At 46.3% G+C, this 20,561-nt stretch overlaps 1 protein-coding gene across 5 annotated transcripts in view; it reads left to right on the forward strand.

Annotated features, from left to right (window-relative positions):
- PNPLA4 (patatin like phospholipase domain containing 4) overlaps nucleotides 1-20,561 on the forward strand; it is a 442,111-nt gene that overhangs the window by 81,144 nt on the left and 340,406 nt on the right. For 4 of the 5 annotated variants that reach the window (XM_069639971.1, XM_069639973.1, XM_069639972.1 and 1 more), the window contains one exon: nucleotides 15,368-15,554. The exons of the other annotated variant lie outside the window; for it this stretch is intronic. In XM_069639971.1, the coding sequence (XP_069496072.1) occupies nucleotides 15,375-15,554 (180 nt within the window). In that variant the 5' untranslated portion in view covers nucleotides 15,368-15,374. The remainder of the gene's footprint in view (nucleotides 1-15,367; nucleotides 15,555-20,561) is intronic. 5 annotated transcript variants of the gene reach the window in all.

A 20,561-nucleotide genomic window follows, 5' to 3' on the forward strand; every position in this document is an offset into this window, starting at 1 on the left:
TGGAATGGTCATGAGCGATAGGATTAGCCAATAGGGCTAGGTATTGTATACAATCAACTATAGAACAAACTGTCCAATCTGTGAATGTGAATTTACATGCATCTTGAAACATTGTGTAAGAATCAACTCCTCTTCTCACTATATAAACCGCCATTTAATGATGTAATGTTGAATGATTTGTGAACTGTTTCCAGATGCGGTTTCATGTAATAAACTTTTGTTTTTCTTCCTTCCGTGCACTTTGTTGGTTTATTGGATTATTTTTCAATTCTGATTTTTGGGTCATACCCTACAGTGGTGATAAAGCATAACATTTAAATTAGTGTGCTATACCAGGCAAACAGTGTGGAAAACTACCAGCTAGTCTATGTCAGACTATTTTCTCGAATAATCTGTCAGGCCATCTTCACAAATCCATTCAGACGTCCTTGATCGAGTACGGACAACACACGTAACCATTGAATCTTCAAACTGAAGAGTTTTCGGAAAAGGAGGCTGCCAGTAGCAGGCCTTAAACTGTTGAACATATTTACTCTGGAGAGGGGTGCCACCGTGAGACAATAGATGTTGGGCCCAAGGGTGGCACGCTGAATGCGCTGGTCCACGATATCTTTCAGAGGACCGTCATCCGGCCCCACTACAGTTCAGTCATGAAGTCCCATTCAAATCCCCCCATACTAACACTAAGAGGTTAACCTAGCCTAAACCTTGGAAATTGCCTGCAAGCTTCTCCAACTTTTCTGGATCTAAATCTACAACCTGGGAAACAAAGGATTTCTCTTTAACCACTTAAGTTCCAAGGACGGGGTATCTCGCCCTTAGCACTACGTTTGCAGTGCCAAGGACGAGATGCCTCATCCTTTTTGGCACTGCTGTTTGTGCAATCGCACAAAACTGAAATCCAACCCCCTGGCTATGTGAGGAGGAGGTTCCTGCTCTCGGACCAGGGGTTGGATTTCCTCCAGTGTCACGTCAGCGTGCGTAATGCATGCTGACGTGCCACTGAATGTAAATTTCACCGCTGCAGCCATTTCTGGCTGTAGCGGTGAAATGGAAGGTGAGTTCCTCCCCCAATCTCCAGCATTTCTATGCTGTTTTGATCAAAGGAGGTGTCATTCGAAAGGGGTGAGACTCCCCTTTCCAATGACACCTTCCTTGAAGCATTGCTCGATCCACGCCCAGCAATGCCACTAGACCACCAGGGATGTGTTTTTGAAGTGAGGGGCGGGGGGTGTGAGGTGGCCGCTTACTATGTAGCTTTTCCCTCTGGGGAAGGATTGGCACACTGCCAGGCCTACCTGGTGGGGTAACACTGTAACGCAGCCCAGCCAGAATTCCAGGATGGTTAGGGGTGGTGTCCCCAGCTTTGGACATTGGTTTCCCATGTGGGTCTTCCGTCCCCAAGCACATTGGCAGTCCCACTGAGCCCTGGCAGAAAAAAACACAGGCTTCACTGTACATCATTTTATTGGCATTTTCTGAAAAAACTCAACATTTGCTCCTTTTGGTTATTTTCTCTCACCCCATACAGCAAACTAGGATTCCATTTTGACCGACTACATGTGGGAAGAAAAGGGACCACATTTGGCCAAGATATCACATCTAACAAAAAAGTTACAAGGGATTGAATGGCGACATACCAAAATCACCAAAAAAGGGCTTGGCACTGGGGGGCGGGGGGCCATTGGGAGTTAAGGGGTTAAGGCAAGCCCTCTCTTGTGCTGAACAAAGTTAGTGTAGATCTAGCCGCTGCTACCCATTCACTTACCTGGATTGTTTCCAGCACTTAAGTCACATACTGCAAGTATCATGGCCCCGTTATCAATGGAGGCAGCTGCAGGGAGGTATTAGCATATTTATAACTAATATGTGTCAGTCGAGTGAATAAGGCACAAGTCAATGGATGCTCTTCGTGAGGAATAGGCAATAGCAACTTATCCTGTAGAGACACATAATACATAGAGTTAAGCTGTTACTTGCACCCCTCTCAAGGGCACCCTAGGTCCCCTTGGGCCTAACCTACTAACATTATTGTGCTTACCTGCAAACAAGAAGACTTTGTCATAAAACGTTGCAACCACTCACCTGCTTCCTTTCTCCTCAACCTTGGTCACTGGACCACCAGTGCCCCCTTGACTCTGTGTGTAGCACCAGGTATGTTTATGTTTATTGTGTTTATATAGTGCTCCTCTGTGGCCGGGTTAAGCAGGGGTTAGTTTAAGTTAACAAAGTTTACTTACCTTTTACAAGAGTTTTAACATTGCTTCTTTCCTACTTTAATTCAGTGTGCCTCCTTTTATTACATTTTGACTTAAAGGATACAACCTCTTATTCTAGTTTAATTTAAAGGCTACAGCCTTTTATTCTACTGTTATTTGACTTTGATTTTACTGTGAATAGTACTTACCTTGCTTAACAGCCTTAACCTTGGTGGGTATATAATAAAGATTGCCAACGCTATCAGCTAAGGAAAATCTTCATTCTATTAAAGACAAGGAGGCGAGCATTATGCTTTACTTTCTTTTAATTCTGCCATACCAGCACTTGAACTTAACTTTTCTTTTTTTTTTCTCAGAAAAAATAAAGGAATCAAATAAAGTTACAAGATTCATTTCCTTGAACCACTTGAAATGAGTTCCAGAACTACAACTCCCATCCCCCTGAGGCCTTCTGTAGTCCTGACCTCTGTCCTTGCACCAATCAGTGTCCAGCTCGGGGTATAAACTCTCTCACCCCTAGGTCCTTTCGTCTTTCTTTTGGCTGCCATACTACAGATGAGTACCGTTATATGTGTGTATTATGGGAATGTAGAACGAAATCTATAGATAGAGATAGATATCCTTTGTAAGCTGTTTTCAATGCGCGCGTAGGAATTTGTCCGCCGTACACGGAGTGGAAGCGGGGAGGAGCCGCGGGCAAAGGCGCTCGCTTTAGGCAGCCGCCCCGTTCTCCTCAAGGTAGCGTTTCGTGCTGTTTTCTTCAGGAGCCCTCACTCGCGGCTGCGCCTGTCCCCACGCACGCGCAGGGACGTCTCGCGCCGCCGAATTCAGTGAGCACTAAGACCCAGCAGCGCCGAGACTCTTCCCGGCATGCACGGCTCCCAACGCTCGTTGCGCATTAAATATTAGCGAAACGGAGCAGCGGGATGTGCGGACACTTGTGGGACATATAAAAAAAAAAAAAGAAGAGAATATCGTGATAGCGACTACCGGTCGGTGATACAAAAAGAGAAAAAAAAAAAAAGTAAGAAAAGCAGTCGCAGGAGCTAGAAAGGCACATTCATTTCTTAGAGCCTCCTTGAAGCTGATTCCCAGAAGTCAGCTCTGCTGACAGTTTTGATGGCTCATTCATCGCACCCTGTGGATTCTCAGTCAACTTCTCCAGAGTGGAGCGAAGAGTGGGAGGAGGAGCCCACCTGGCAAGATGCAGACTTATCCCTCAGTTTCAAGAGGGTGCTGGGGAATTCGCTGTCTCTCACGGGGTGCAACCTCTAACACAGAGGTTACAATTGCTGGAAGCGTACATGGCCGAGCAGAAAGACCAGCTCACAGCAAGGAAAAGACGGGCAGATAGCCCTGGGGAAGGGACATCAGCTAGACACCCTCAGATGAGGGTTGAAGATAAGGGGTGTAAGAAGGCCCGTAAGAGCGCAGACTCTTTGACCCCCGCGGGTGCAATAGAGAGGAGCAACACCGTTCCCCAAGACCAGAGCGACCCTGTCGCCAGACTGAAGGAAGCCTTTCTAGCCAAATTGGCTGACAGCCGCAACGGACCCCCTGCCCTAGGGGTGAATAATTCAGGGGATTATGAAGAGGGATACGCCCCCGACGATGAAGGTGGCGAAGAAGAAGAAGAAGAAGAAATTCTTCAGCCCATTGAACATTTCCCACAAGATGCTCCCGATGAGGAAGACAACATTCTTGATATGTTTGATCCAGAGACCATTAGGCACCCGAGGTCTTCCGAATGGGTGCCCTCCCCCAGAGTAGCGCTGTACATGGCGCAGCACATCTGGAAACCACTGGACAGGGAAGTTAGATCCTGCATGCGAGCTGAATGTCCAAGACCGGAGCTGCCAGGCAAGCTAACGGATACTCCAGAATTGGACCCGAAGATGGTCACTTTCGTAACCAAGTCAGCAAATGACATCCGGAAAGGAGTCGATCGTGCCTGGAAGGGATGCCAGGACAAGCTTCTGGACCTCGCGGGCCCATTAGCCAAGATAATGGACTTCGTTGAAAAGTCAAAGGACACTGGTGTTCCGGTTCATAATCAAGCACTAGCGAACTGGGCGCAAAGGGCGATTTGGTTACCTGGTAACGTGAACTGCGCCCTCTCTTCGGAGCGAAGGAGGGGGGTCCTCAAAATTGACAAGAAGCTCAGTGACCTAGCTACATATGAGGCTGAGGAGGGCGCCAAAGGCCTTCTATTCGGAGAAGCCTTCGCGAAAGAGGTGGCCCAATTTGTTGGTACATATGCAGCACTTGAAAGAGCCCAGAGTTCTATAAAAAAGATCTTCCCTGGACGTGTTTTTGCGGGGACCGGACGCTTCAGAGGTCGCTCGTCCGGTCGCTATAGCTATCAGAAAAGACCTCAAAGTCCACGCGCGCAGTACTGGGAAGGCCGTCAACAAGACTCCTTCTTCCCAGCCAGAGGAAGACACGCAAGTGGCCGCAGAGGAAGAGGTTCATTCCGTCAGCCCAGTACAGCAGGCGGTGAGTACACCAAAGATTCCTATCGGAGGCAGAACCCTCCATTTTCTGAAACCGTGGCAAGCTTTATCAAGCTATGCTTGGGTTTTAAGGGCGATAGAGGGTCTTACCCTAGACTTCATAGGCGTGCCGCAGAACGCAGTGCCAGTCCCCATTTATATGTCGCAGGACGAAACAGTACTATTGCTCATCGAATTGAGCAAATTAGTGGAGAAAAATGCGATAGAGCGGGAGGTCACAGAGGGACAAGTGTTCATCAGCAACATGTTTCTCGTGCACAGAGGGGAAAAGATTTGCCCCGTGATAAACCTAAAGGAATTGAACGGCTGGTTGGAGTACAACCACTTCAAGATGGAGGGTATACACCTCCTTCGGGACCTATTGCGCGCAGGAGATTGGTTAGCGCGACTAGACCTCAAAGACGCTTACCTAGCGATTCTGATAGCAACTGCCTTTCGGAAATATCTGCAGTTCCGCTGGAAAGGGGAGATCTGGCGGTTTACGTGCCTGCCGTTCGGGCTGGCCTCAGCACCATGGGCCTTCATGAAGGTGATGAAGCCGGTGGCTGCCGCTATCGGAGAAAGAGGGATTTGGATGATTATCTATCTAGACAATATTCTAGTAATGGGATCCAGCAAAGAGAATCTCACGAGAGAAGTTCAGTGGATATTCAAGCTCCTTACATCTCTAGGATTTTTGGTGAATTTGGAGAAGTCCCAGTTAGCTCCGATACAGAGGTTAGAGTTTTTAGGCTTCACAGTGGACACGGTGAGAGCAATTCTAGAGCTCCCAGGACACAAAGTGAGAGCCATAAAGAAGGAGCTCAGGGCAGTGATAGCGAAGCGTTCTATTTCGCTTCGGAATCTAGCCAGGATAGTGGGCCTGTTAGCAGCTTCCATTCAAGCTATTTTTCCCGGACCTTTGCATTACCACGCCTTGCAGAGACTAAAGATCAAACATCTGCAAGGAGGCCTGCAGTACCATCAGCAAGTCGACTTAGATCAAGAAGCCATGTCAGAGCTACATTGGTGGCTAGAAAACATGGAGGCCTGGAACGGTCGAGCGATCTTCGGGGATGTCCCGGAACTGGTCATAGAATCAGACGCAAGCAGGTCAGGCTGGGGAGCGAGATGCGAACACATTCAGACAGGAGGGAGATGGTCCGACGAGGAGTTACGTCTCCAGATAAACTGCCTCCAGCTTCTAGCAGGCTCCTTCGCAGTGCAGGCCTTCACGAAGGACAGAGTAAGATGTTGTGTCCTGCTCAAGATGGACAACATTTCAGCGGTCCGTTACATCAACAAGTTAGGTGGAACGAAATCCAGAATGTTAGCAGAACTCGCAAAAGACTTCTGGCATTTTTGCCTCCAGAACAACGTTACAGTGACCGCAGAATACCTCCCTGGGAGCCAGAACTGCATAGCGGACTAGAACGCTCGATACCTTGTAGACTCCAGCGACTGGAAGCTGCATCCTCTAGTATTCCAGCACATCCAGCAGACGTGGGGACCCTTAGATATAGTTCTATTTGCGTCCAGACTGAATGCGCAGACGCAGAAGTACTTCAGTTGGAGGATAGACCCGGGAGCAGTGGGTATAGATGCCTTCCTGCACCCGTGGCACGGAGCAGTGCACTATGCCTTCCCGCCATTTGCAATGATCGCGAGAGCGCTTGCGAAAGTCCGCAGAGACAGAGCAGAAGTGGTCATAGTATTACCCTGTTGGAGGACGCAGGCTTGGTTTCCAGTAGCGATGGAACTTTCTACGGATTTTCCGAGGATAGTTCCGAATGCCCCGCACCTTCTACTCGACCCGTCCAGCAGGACCCACCCGCTGATAGAAGCGGGCTCCCTGCAGCTGATTTCCTGCAGGGTTTCAGGAGGAAATGGAACTTGCCAGGAATTTCGGCACTCGCTGCAGACTGTATCCGAGATTCCTGGGCGCCTTCCACCGTCAGGAGCTATAACACAGCGTGGAACGGTTGGGCGAAATGGTGTACAGACCTCAGTTTGGATCCCCTTTCAGCACCTCTAGTGAACATCCTAAATTTTTTAGCGTCGAAATTTCAGGAGGGAGGCGCCTATAGGACTATCGGAGTATACAGATCGGCCATTTCGGCAGGACACAGCACAATAGAAGGGAATCCAGTGGGTGAGCACCCAGCAATACTGCATCTCCTCAAAGGTATGAAATTGAGGAGACCGCCAGAGCCAAAATACGCAGTCTTATGGGACGTCAGGGACGTCTTCCAATTGTTTATCAGGTGGCCAGAGAATGACGTCCTGTCCCGTTCCCAGTTGTCAGGCAAATTAGCGATGCTCTTATGCTTGATAGCATGTCGGAGAGTCTCAGACGTGAAAGCGTTGGAGATTGATAGGAAAATATTCTATCCGGAGGGAGTGGCGTTTAATATCGCTAAAAGAACTAAAACAGATTCCAGAGTAATTTCCTACCCATATTTTACTGAAAATAAGAAGTTATGCGTCGCGCAGTGTATAAAAGATTATGAAGCAGCGACAGCGCAGTTTAGACCGTGCGGCGTGACCCAGCTACTTATAGCGCGTAGGAAGCCTTATCATGCAGTAGCGACAGCAACCATTGCGAGATGGGTGAGGGAAGTTATGCAATGTGCAGGTATAGATTTATCCTTATTTGGGGCCCATTCCACTAGAGGGGCAATGCCATCTAGAGCTTTTGTGACGGGCATCTCATTGCAAGATATTATGAAGTCTGCAGATTGGTCTTCTGAAACTACCTTTAAGACCTTTTATTTCAAACCAATTTCTGATATACCAAGCAGGGTCTTGACAAGCTTTGAACAAGCATAATGCGAGCCTCCTGTCTTGTCATAGAATAAAGATTGCCAACGCTATCAGCTAAGGAAAATCTCCATTCTATTAAAGACAAGGAGGCGGGCATTATATCCCCCCCATTACTGCCAGAATGAACTAATAATTGTGATGCATTTCTAGTATTGATATTTGTTTCCCACCCTCACGTGATATTCTCTGTTCTCACAGGAGAGGAGCAGAAGACGTCATGAGCGAGTTGAGAAGTGCGTCAGTGATTCGTTGACAAGTTGTCCCCTTTGGGCCGTGCGGTTAAGCCGATTCCGGATCAAGCACAGTTGATGATGTAGTTTGGTCACGTTCTGGATGTTAATGGAATGGAGTGATCAGGGCAAAAGGAAGAGGAAAGGACCTAGGGGTGAGAGAGTTTATACCCCGAGCTGGACACTGATTGGTGCAAGGACAGAGGTCAGGACTACAGAAGGCCTCAGGGGGATGGGAGTTGTAGTTCTGGAACTCATTTCAAGTGGTTCAAGGAAATGAATCTTGTAACTTTGATTCCTTTATTTTTTCTGAGAGAAGAAAAAAAAAAGTTAAAGTTAAGTTGAAGTGCTGGTATGGCAGAATTAAAAGAAAGTAAAGCATAATGCGAGCCTCCTGTCTTGTCTTAGAATACATTTTATTTGTATATAAACTACAAGTGCATCAGTGGATCTTTGAACTACCTTATATGCTCTTGGGTCCTGTGTGCCTTCTTAGAGCCCTCTACCCTCCTGGCTAAACCCCCATTCCAGAAAACGTTTGGTAAATGTGTGGTATGTGGATCTCCTTGTTTTTCCTGTTACCTGTTTGATTGCCAGTGGCATATTAAGTATCCCATTCCATTACGCCCCCCCAAACCCCCTCCTCAACTTGCAGTCCTCTGCATTATCATGGTTGACTTGTACCATGTGTCAAGTCCTAGTTTCCTGTTTAATAATTGTGGCGATAAAGGATACCTTCAATTTTGGCACACATTACATTAAACATTGTGCATTATAGATAGCATGGCAGCTTCTGGTAATTATTACAGACTGTACTAAAGTAGCCATTTGGTCACAATGCGGTAAGAACCCCATTCCATGGGTAGGAATGCCTTGAAGCCTCACATTTTTCTGACTGCAGTAGTCTCCAATGCTGAATGTTTACCGGTTCTGTATTATTAAAATAAATCACATAAAGCACTTCAAGCACATTGTTTACTGTGCGAGGTACGTGAGAACTGTGCAAGCATTCCCAATCGTATTCCACAGCCGTCCGCAAAGCAGGAGGTGGACGTTTTTTTCTGTTACACAGAAGCTGCCTGGAGGTGATTAGCTTTTTTTCGTGACTTTCACTCACAAGTTTTTACTCGACTCATTTACGGACCGCTCTCAGTTACGGACTGGATAACCTGCTCCTTTAACAACGTGTGAATAATGGCTTTCTTTGATTTTTAGTGTTAAGCCAACGGGTGTAAGCAACAGTGATCCCGCCTCCCAGCCGCCCCTCCCAGCTTCTACTTCTACCCAGGGTACAGCGCACCTGCGCGCGCACCTTGAAGAACTTCAAGCACAGTGTTTACTGATCACTGCGAGCAGTGTGCGGTGAAGGCTGTGTATAGGTTACTTAAGTTTCCTTCTGGTGACCCCCAAGTAAGCATTGCAATTTATGTATTTATGGCTAGCTATACATAGTGGTGTACTAACTGGAGAAAACCCTGGTAAAGTTTCACGTTGCCTTGTCTCCCGTTTCATAGAGGCGGAGCGAGTGAAAACCCTCTCGTTTTTAGCAGTGTGATTATATTTAACTGCTAGAAAACATCTTGTGTGCTATTTAGTGGAAGTGTGGTTGAACAGTGTATTTCTTCCGTGTCTTTTAAAGTTAATCATTGTGAGAGTGTTTTGGCTTTTTTTTTTGCGTAGAAAGTGTCATATGCGTTATTGCCCCTACTCTTTGAAATCAGATATGCCTGACTCTGTGAGCGCTCTGCTCGCTGCCTCTTTAGTCACTCCAAAACAAAAAAGCTTTTGCGCATCTCAAAGAAATCCATCAATTTGACACCAATTTTTAGAACTGCCTTGGCCAATAAAGATATTCGCAGTTTCTGTGCAAAATGGAACTAATGTATGTTGGAGGAATCTCCCGCCGGGTGCTATCAGAATAAGTTGGCTATGTCTGCACCATTATGTGCGAATCCCTCTAATTGTCATTCCATCGTCATTGTACCCCTATGCCCAAAGATTTCCAATTGTATTCCCGTTGTTTCCGATGCCACCGTTCTGGCAAATGTTCAGTCAGATCCTGGGTGTAGTGATGTAGGATTTCATCTTCCTGCCATCAACACACTAACCACAGTAAACGAGGAATCCTCTCGCATGTCTGACATGGAGGATGTATTTAATGTATCGATCCATGCTAGTGAAGAGAATCTGAGTAGGCCCCACGAGGACTTCTCTTGTGAAGATGCTATAGTAAGCTTGATGGGCTCTACTATACATTCCGTCCATGATTCCTTTCTTGTGCCAACTCCACGGCGATGTTTGCCTATAAACATCTCTGCCAATCCTTTGGAAAACCTGGCTTTGATTGAGATTACCCTGGCTGCGGTAAATACTACCATAGCCAGTTTATACAAACTGTTTGAATCCCTTGAGTTAAAAATCTCGACCCAAGCTGCCCAGATTCAGCTAATAGCTGAAGGGATAGGAAAATTATCAACCACCGACTTAAACAAAACTAAATATCATATGGTATACGTGGCAGTTGGTCCTAGCTCTTCCCTGATCGGAGTAAAGGTCCCAAGGGGCGTGAGCAGCCATCAGCCAGCACTTCTTCATTTGCCAACATCATCTGTCCTGTTCTTTCTCTGGTTTCAAAGGCCGTAAATGTCAATGACTGCTGGATTAGTTTAGACAGAAGTCCTAAAAAATCTCAACCTATCGAGAACGTGAGAACTATCAGTATTGATTTACAAAACGCGTAGATTAAATGTGCCTAAAGTGAAAACTTTGTCCAGAAAGAGAGTGTGCGTGGTGCGTCAGCCGCAGATGTTCCAACATCTATAACCCCACGCGCAGAAAATACCCCTCTCCCTGCCCGTTGGAGTTTCTCAGTGTTTGCCTTCTGCTTTCATGCGAAATCAGCAGAATGTCTTCTGTGCCACCAGGTAGACAGGGAGTCACTTTAGGGGCTCCTCTCCCCTGTGGGTCAGTTGACTATGCTCCTCTGACAGAGCTCATTGATTTGATTGAAACCCCTACCACCACGGCCATAGCAACCTCATCAATGGACCAGGCCGTAGCAGCAAATGTGGTTAGGGTCACAAACCCCCAAGCTGCATCTACTAGTTCCAAAACTGGTATCCATCCAATGAAGCTGCTGTACAAGATCATATGATGCAAATAAAGGCTGCATTAGATGCTTACCTCACGAAGCGTTCAGCCTCAATTTCCTCCTCTAATTTAATGACTGTGTCGAGTTTTGATCATCCAACTACCAAGTTTTCAGCCCACCCTAATAGTGATACAATGGGGGACAATATAAAAACTTCAAATGAGCTTCATAGTAAAGGGTTGAAAACATTTCCGAGTGCTGTATTGAAGAATGTTTCTCAGCCAGTAAAATCTACAGACAAGAAGTTGTCTACTCATACAGGCGTTCAAATGTCCAAAAACACCTTTTCCAATTGTCATTCTCTAATCCTCAAATTTAGAGATGCTCCATTTGACAAATATGATTTGTGCAGAACTAGCATTCTCAATATTTTTGGTAATGTGAATAATTTGCAGGATATTGCCTCCAGTGATATCGATCAAGTCGAATTTGTATGTGATCAAAATGAAGCAATTGTGCGTTTGTACATTAAATCTGGTTTAGTTTTAAACTCAATATGGAAAGAAAAAATTGAACTGTTCAAAATGGGTTTTTTGATTGCTCAAGACCCTGAACGCCTTGCAGCAGAGGCAAAAGAATGCCAAAAGCCCCAATCCCCGAGGGTTCCCCTGAAATGTCCTACGGTGCGCACTTGTTCTTATTGTGGCCCAGTAGTGATTTCCCCCCAGACTAAAACCACTTCTTTTCAGGCATAACCACTAAAAGAGTGTTCACCAGCCAACTATTCCTTAGTCTCCTGGAACACCAGAGGCCACTCATCTTCAATGGTCTTCACCACATGATATTAATAATTATGTTATAGCGGCCTTTCAAGAGACTTGGCTGGTGAAACCCCCATTATGGGATGACCATGATGTTGTTTTATTACCAGTTCACATGGTGACCAGAGGGAGACCAACGTCTGGTCTGTTGGTGGCGGTGAAAACCAGTAGAGGTCTAAAAATCAGCAAGTGGGCGGCCCCCAATAATTTCATTCTACTTGTGAAAATTACTCGTGCTTCCCAGACACTAGCTTTAATTCATTTTTATCGGAATCCGATGGGGGTGGCCAATACCTTTTACAAAGACTTGTCCATGGTGTTAGAACAGACAACCTGTGACCAGTCCATTAATGCTATATTGTTGGTGGGAGACCTAAACCTTGACTGTTTACGACCTAAAAAAACTTGCCAAAAGCTTGAGAGTATGAGATGGCTTAATTTTGTGAAAGAACACAACCCTTTATTAGCTAATGGTTCTATTGTGGGGGATATGCCACCTAAAGCAACGTGGGAGAGAGGTTGCTCCCATTCCATCATTGACTATGTTTTTACATCTGAGAGTTTATTTCACTGTGCCATCAAATCCGAAATTCTGACACAAGCGGTTAGTGATCACCATATGCTAACCTTTGTGTGGCAAGGAGTTTGTGATCACACCTTGTCAAAACAGTGTTGGTCCACATAGGTGTTGAATGTGAATTCTGCAAAAACGCGCTTCAAATGGTCCAAGGCTTCATTAAATGCTCTCAATATTTCCACGCAAGGCTTGGATCTTTCAAAGCGTGATTTTAATGCCGACATTTTGCCCCTCTTCAGTTGCTTACATCTAGGAAAATTCCCCTATGTGCTAAATCACAAGCATCAAAACGATCAGACTCTCCAACAAGTGAAACGCCTTTATAGGAAAGAATTAACGTGTGATATGTAAACTGCCGGCGTGTGTTCAAGAGTGTACTCGTCGAAAAGTCAAATGCCAATACAGAAATTGATGTCGGGCAAGAAGGGCTACCCTCTATCAACAGGATATTGAAGCCTTCTTGAGATCGGTGAACAAAAAAAATGTGGCCAAAGTGTGGACCCTGCTGAACAATGTGTCAAATCAATCGCAAGCCTGAAATCAACTGTGTGGTGTGTCTGAATCTCAATGGCTTGAACATTTTTCACAATTATACGCAGACACCATATACGCCGCATTTAAATACTCTAAATCGATTAAAGCACTGGGACCTAGAATGTTCGCCTGACATCATAGAAGACTTCATAAAGAAATCGTCTTCCTCACGTGCAGCAGGACCCGATGGTTTAAATAATTACATGTTTAAACAGGATCCAGCTAGGTGGGCCTTGATATTAAATAACCTTTTTCAACAAATCATTTGGTCAAAAAGCATTCCACCCTCGTGGCAGTCGTCCTTACTTGTTCCGATCTTTAAGAAAGATGATGGGGGTTCCCCAGCAAGCTATCGCCCCATTGCTTTGCTGGATGCTCCGGGGAAGATTTTTGCACGGCTGGTCTAGAGGGATTTTACCCATTGGACTGAGAACCATAACCAACGTGACCCTTGTCAAACTGGGTTTGTGGCAGGTTTAGGAACCTCTGTCAACTTACTGACTCTTCACGCAATAAAAACTCAGGCCCAAGCGACAAAGCAACCTCTATACCTGGCTTTTGTCGATCTTCATTCCGCGTTTGACTCTGTCTCTAGACTCAAATTGATGGAAACATTACAGCTGGCAAATTGTCCAGAGTCCTTGTGTGACGTCATTTACGGTTTACATTCATCCACTACTGTAATGGTGCGATTATCTATTCTTGGCCTATTCTCATCGGCAATATCAACTTTTAGGGGGCTGAAACAGGGCTGCATTCTGGCTTCGGCCATTTTTAATTTCTTTATCCACGATGCAAGACAAACCGTTCTCCAGATTATTTTTGACTCCCCAAAGTTGAATGGTATAAGCATTAAAGCCCTGTGGTACGCAGATGACTTGGTGTTACTTTCTAAAACTCCGGCAGGATTGCAGAAATTACTGCCTGCCTTGAATGGATACTTGGACACAAATGAGCTAATAATCAACCTTAATGAAACACAAGTTGTTATGTATGCTCCAAGAGCCACTAGAAGAAACTTATTTGACTGGAAAATTAGTGATAAATCAGTGGATGTGGTTCCAATGTATGTTTATTTGGGAATTCCATTCGATGGCTCATCTTTAATTGATTCGCATTCCAGGACCTTGGAACACAAGCTCATGACTGCCATTTCCCAAACAAGAATAATACGATATAAATATGGGAAATTCACCATCAGGCCCGCTATGATCTATTGGCGCCAAAAAGTATTACCTATGATATTATATGGCCTTGAGACCAAAAATATTATACTACCTGCAACTTTGCATAAACTAGAGTCGAAATTGTGGAGAGGCGTGTTACACCTTCCGCATTGTGTGCCTGGCTTGTGGCTACGTCATGAGCTGGGCCTGACGTCTTTGAATGCGGAGTATCAGTGGAGGCTATGTGCCTTGTTTCGTAAGTGTGTGACCTTTAAAAAAACTAACAGCATATTAGCAACACTATCTGCCTACATGCTGTCTTCCGAACATGTATTTGTCAAAAAGTGGGTTACTTATGTTTATAGAATATTGGCCAGAGCTGACATCAGTTTGAAAACTCTCATTGCAAATCCTACAAGAGCAAAGATAAAAATCCATAGAGCGGACTGGATTGATACAAGAACTCAATGTCTCGCGTATGAAGATTTTCAAGTACTAGCCTTTCAGCATAAAAGACTCAAAATGCTGGCGCCGTATTTAAATCAATCTCCCTCCCCGCAAATGAAGACAACCATCTTACGCATGCGATTTAATCTTTTTCCTATGCGCGATGTTCTTTCTAGAAGGAAGTTGTTGTCTCCGAAGGAGAATTACTGTAGGTTTTGCCAGGATGTTGCAGTAAAGGAAACCCTTAAACACATCATCACTGAATGTCCGGCCGTAAGTAATCTAAGAAATAGACTTTTTGAGAAGCACATGCCTTACTTTGCTGGCATACAAGTTGACTCTCGATGGTCTGTAATCTTATCTACTAATTCTACAGCCATTCGAATTGCTACACAGTCTATTATTGGCCTTAAAGATAGAATCAAGTACATTGTCTAAGACTCTTATGGAAGCATAAGGGTTCCAAGTTAGTGGATTGCCGGCTGTCCGCTTGAGTGCAGAGGCCATCTCATTTTTAGGATGTTTTATGTGTCGATCATGCACAGGTTGCGCAGAGTCATTCTAAGGTAAATTGGTTTCAGTTTGTAAACCGAAGTTCTATACTATTTTATATTTAATTTAGTAGAAATGATTGATTGATTTTACTATGTGATGTACAAGTACTCCTTTTGACTACAAATCGTGTTAATTCACTGTTTATGCATATGTATATATTCTGTATATATTATGCTTTTTTCTTTACCTTTCCTCGGGTCTCTGTTCTTCCTTTTTACTTCTTTTGACTTAATTTTTCTAATGTATTTATTGTGTTAATGTTTAAATGAATTTTGTATAATTATTGAAAAAGTTGAATTTTTCAGCTATATTCAATTAAATTAAAAAAACGACTCATTCAGCAGTTATTATTTTATCGCACAAGGAGCGTGGGGCAAACATTCACCCATAAACTTTTTCTTGCTTATTTCAGATAGAGGATGAAACATCTCAGCCTTTCTTTTGCTGGCTGTGGTTTTCTGGGCATATACCACTTGGGGGCAGCAACGGCTCTCTGCAGGCATGGCAAGAGCCTGCTGGGGGTTGTAAAGGCATTTGCTGGAGCTTCTGCTGGGTCCCTGGTTGCTGCGGTGCTCGCAACAGCGCCAGAAAAAATCGAGGTATTTAATGGCAATATTTAGAAATAAAGAATGCAATACATTGTGAAGGAGGAGATTTCCTAAGGTGTGCATGATGGGGGAGAAATGCCAAGAGGGAGGTTATACCAGAATCTATTTTGAAACCTTATGACGCTTTCAGTTTGCATACTAAAACTCCACACGTACACGGCTATGCAGCATGAAGAAAGTCGTAAAGTGTAGTGTAGGGCAGAATTACAAAGCCGTTTCTGTCAAGCTTTGTGCGGCGCATCTGCTTTTCTGAAACTGTATCAAGGCTTTACATTTGCTTCTAAATCCATGGGGGCGCAGGCAGGGTTCTTAGTCTGGCTGTTTCCTGTGAAGAGAAGCGTTGCTCTTAGGTGGAAGATGTTCAGAGACGCTAGCTTTCTTTTGACGGGGCACCGCCACCGTGCACAAATTATCTTCGTTGAAGTACAACGAATGTATTGTGCTCTATGTTCTGACTCTATAATGACAATTCTAGGGTTTAATTGCATCGAATGCAATAGCATCTAATGCCATTCCAGAGAAATAAAAGCATTGAATGCATTTTTTTCCATGTGTTTTTAATGGGGGCATTTGATGCTTTTTTTTCCAATGCTTTTTTCCCCCTCTGGTATGGCATTCAATGCTATTTAATTCGATGCAATGACCAGATACCCAATTCTAGCTGCGTATCATATCTGGTCAGGGTGGAGAAGCCCTGGCTTTTTAATTTGTATTACATAATAAAATAATGCAGGGTAATCAATCTCTGAAAGTGTGGTCTACTAATTGGAAGCACCTTCGTAAGCTCTATGCCAAAAACATACTACACACATGTGATTTGCTGCATCCGTCTTTTGATTAACAGTACCTGCATTTCTATGGTCCGGAGCAGGTTCAGTGATCACGTGTACCTGGTTTGACTGCTGCCATGATGACACAAGGTCACTTGAGACAGCTGTTGCATTTAACTAGTGCAGGTCTGATCCCCAAAAATAATTGTGGGCATATCCGTCTGCTGAAGGAGAAATCGCTAAGAATAAGACATACCTTGTTTTGTTGCTGACATATATTCACAACACATTAACGTTTTGTTGGCCACATATATTCACAACACATTAACTCTTAGCAGGAGAGATCCTGGGATCCATGCTTCATTGAAACTCCCCTATAACAAAGGCCAGCCTCACACCGGGGTGTTACATACCAGGAGGCCTTTGAAGTGCAGACTTGGCAAAGGGGCAGGGTTAGTTGTTACACCTGGCCGGGGTCAAGGCCCTGTCCCCTCTGGCTCCTCTTTCCCTCCCAGCTGCACTTTAACAGAAACGCAGAGCCACTGCTAGGTACAACTTCTCTTTATTCCCCCTCTCCAGTTCTGCCCTTCCCGGGCTCTTGTAGCCCCTCCTCTTCCTCCCTCACCTTAATTCCTCTGCAACCCCTTCCCCACTTAACTTCCTCTCTTATAGGTCAGTGCACTGGCTTGGGGCCCTTTTATCTTCCGACTGTTTGGGCTCTTCTAGTTTCACTCCCAGGTATTTCCCTTTTGTTCTCCATATGGTCATGTGTCCATCCTTGAGTATCTGTCCAGTGGCTGGGCTTGCTTTGCTGGTTCCCATCGGCACCTTTTGTCCAGCTGTCTTGTCATTCTTCTTTGCAAGAGCGGGGCGTCTCTTGGCGGGAAGAGCACCCCATCCCTGCACACTTCCTCGAAGTGGCTCTCTTCCACATCTGGTGCATTGGTGGCCCATGGCCGGGAACGGTCCCTCCTGGGGGAACGACAGGTCAAACCTGTAGCACTTTGGGTCTTCTTGACTCTGCTGGGCTGAGGAATTCCGTCTGTGCTGCGTTGGTCACGAGGCAGTGTATTGCGGTCTGCGCGTATGGCAGCGATGGTGTCAGCCTGCTATGGATTTTCAATCTCTGCAGCCTGGAGGTCCACCCTTTCATAAATGCGGGCCAACACTAATATTTCCTCCACCGGGAGTGGTTTCCTCAGGAAGTGCTTTTTCGAAATATCAGTGATTTACAGCCTTCTATTATTCTCAGCCGTATCGCTTCCTCATCGGAGAAGGTGGCAAAGTCGCAATGGGCGGTTTCCTTTTGTAGCCTGAGGACAAAGTCTCCTATCGTTTCGCCTGGGAGTTGCCTGCATCAGTAAAATTCATATAGTTCGGAATCCTTGTTTGGCTGTGCAACCACCCGCAGTGGAATGGTCTTGAGAATTTCCTTTATCTCTTTCCCTGCCAGGTTTGTTAAGATGTCAAGGAGGGCTGTAGAGTTGTCATCCCTTACGGCTTTCATGAATTCCTCCCACCGCGGGCCCATGTCCTGTTGTGGCTTTAGTTGGAAGGGTTGTGGCCTTCTTAGGAATAGCGCTCTGGATCTGGCGGTTGCCTGGGCCATTCTTTGGGTTTCTTGTTCATCGCCCATGACTGTCTCCCTGGGGTGTTCCTTTGCGTTCCGGTATTTTGGGTTGACTCTTTTGGGGACAACGCTTGGTCCGACTCTGGTTTCTGGCCTGTGTATGTTTTCTTTATTTCCCTCACACCTTCAGAGCAGGAGTGCCTTTTTGTTCCTTTCCCCCTCTTTCGTGTTTGACGTGTTGTTGGGCGTACCTGTGGGCTGCCCCTTCGCTCTTCTCTTCCTCCTCAATGAGGCTTCTGTCCTCTGTGCCGCGTGCAGGGGAGCGGGGGATCTACTACCACCCGGGGTGGATTGTCCCTTTGACCTCCGATATTCTTAGAGGCAGGTTGCCCCTTTCTCCGTCTGTGTAGCAGTCTTCTACATCGGGCGGATCGCCCTCCTTCCCTTGGAGACGAGGTCCGCTGTGTGGTTGGTCAGATTGACCCCTCCCTTTACCCAGGCCAAGATTAGCTGTCCATCTGGGTGGATTGCCCTCTTTCTGCTACCGGCGTACTGGGCTCTTTTCCACTGCGGGCAGACTGCCCACTGTTCACTTGCAGCAGACTGCCCACTGTTCACTTGCAGCAGACTGCCCCCTCCACACTGCTGGCGGACTGCCCCCTTCACACTACGGGCGGACTGCCCTTCCTTCTGTGGTGGGTATCCTGACCCTTTCTGAACATTCCTGTGGCCCTCCTTTCTGGGTGTACTTCGATTGTGGGTCTTTGATCTTTCCTGTGGCCTTTTAGTGTGTCTCCTGATCCTTCACTTGTGGGGGCTGTATGGTTCCCCACCTTCTAGTTGTATAATGCACCTGTATCATTATTACTCATTCCTTGTATTTATAATTGTCTTTTTTTTCCATCCCCCCCTTTGTCTCAGGGGTCGGGGGGGATCTGTGCTTCCAGCCATGTAACTGGTATTATGCTCCTACCTTGCACTGCTTGTCCTCTTTTTTTTTTTTGCGAGCAGAGCGTTTATCTCCCTCTTGTGTGTCCTTCCGTGGCACCAACAGGATCCCCACAAATCCAGCGGACTCCTAACCAGGCTGTTTAGCTGTGCTGGAGTTTTGCCCACCTCTAACTTGACCCGCTGCATACGGCTTCAATGAGCGTTCCCCTCAGCAGCTGGTCTTTGCTCATGGCTGCACCAGCACACCTCGACCTTCACTTCCTCCGTCCGCCTGTGCTGGGCGAGCAGGCGTACCCCACTGGCAGGCGCGGGCCGCCTCGGATCACCTTCATGTGCCTTGCTGCATCGGCCGCTGGGCTGGGCCAAAGGCCCCCTTGCATGATCCTCACTGTGGGCGGACTGCCCTACTCCCTCTCGTGCAGCAGGCTGCTGACTATGGTGGCAGACACGTGCCGAGTGTCTTATCCATGTGCGCTGGATTTCTGTCCGTGTTAGTTCCACTCGTCTGGATTTGTTTATCCTCCTCGCCAGTTGTTACACCTGGCCGGGGTCGGGGCCCTGTCCCCCTGGCTCCTCTTTCCATCCCAGCTGCACTTTAACAGAAACGCAGAGCCACTGGTAGGTACAACTTCTCTTTATTCTCCCTCTCCAGTTCTGCCCGTCCCAGGCTCTGGTAGCTCCTCTTCTTCCTCCCTTACCCTGCGCCCAGTCCTTCCCTCCTTCTCTTAAGGTCATCTTCTGTTTAAGGGGGACTGTCCTTAATTCCTCTGCAACATTAGTGTAGCCATAAAGAGCTGAAGGAAGGTTTTCGCAATATTGCTTTTCTCTGAGGCGCTCTCATTCCTGTCCCTTCCATTTCCTGCCGGACACAGCACTCTGGATATGATGTAAGAAGGCAAGGGCCACATAACAGCGGCAGGGATTGGACCCCTTGCAGCAGGCTTGCTTTTGCCCTGTCCCCTGTGGCCTTTTACCTTTAGAAGGAATGGGGTCTCTCACTCCTTCCTTAATTCCTATTGTACTTTCAAGAAGAACAGAAGAATTTGTTTGGACCCTGTTGGGAGAGCATGTCTTTCCAAAGCCATCTGCCAGAGGTGAAGACTGGTGTTCCAAGGCAGAGGAGATCTCTGTCCCGTACCATCCCAAGGGAACATTGGGGAGTGACTCCTGTTGGACGAAGACCCGCACTCTGCCAGCTGCACCATTACCCAAGCTCCTCACTGGATGTGAAGGACTCCTGCAAGTGCCAGCTAACTCCCAGACTGGCAATACAGGGGAAACATATTCATCTGGTTCCTGAGACCCTCAATTGGATTGGGACTCTCAGCACCAGGGATGTCAAAACAGTTGGATTCCTGTGTTGTGCCGCTTCTAGCCATCCTCGAGCCTGAGTAGACCTTCGAACCTATACAGGACCATCGGTGCTGCCATTGGCAAGGTCTTCAAACCGCTGCTTGCAACCTCAAACCAGTTTGCTGCATCGCACCAGCTGCGCTTTTTTCCACACAGCTCAAACATAAGCTCACTGCTGCGGAAGTCTTCGACCAATCTATTCTGCATGTTGTAAATAAATCACTGCCTTATTAAGTAAATGCACTTCAACTCATTCTGTCAATACATTAGAGTCGGACAAACCTCACCAATGTGGGCAGGACCAGATCTTAGATCTTCAGGACCAGATCTTCGATCTTCAGGACCCAAAACACG

The sequence above is a fragment of the Ambystoma mexicanum genome, chromosome 7q (assembly GCF_040938575.1).
Source record: "Ambystoma mexicanum isolate Mex_15411 chromosome 7q, UKY_AmexF1_1, whole genome shotgun sequence".
Lineage (NCBI taxonomy): Eukaryota > Metazoa > Chordata > Amphibia > Caudata > Ambystomatidae > Ambystoma > Ambystoma mexicanum.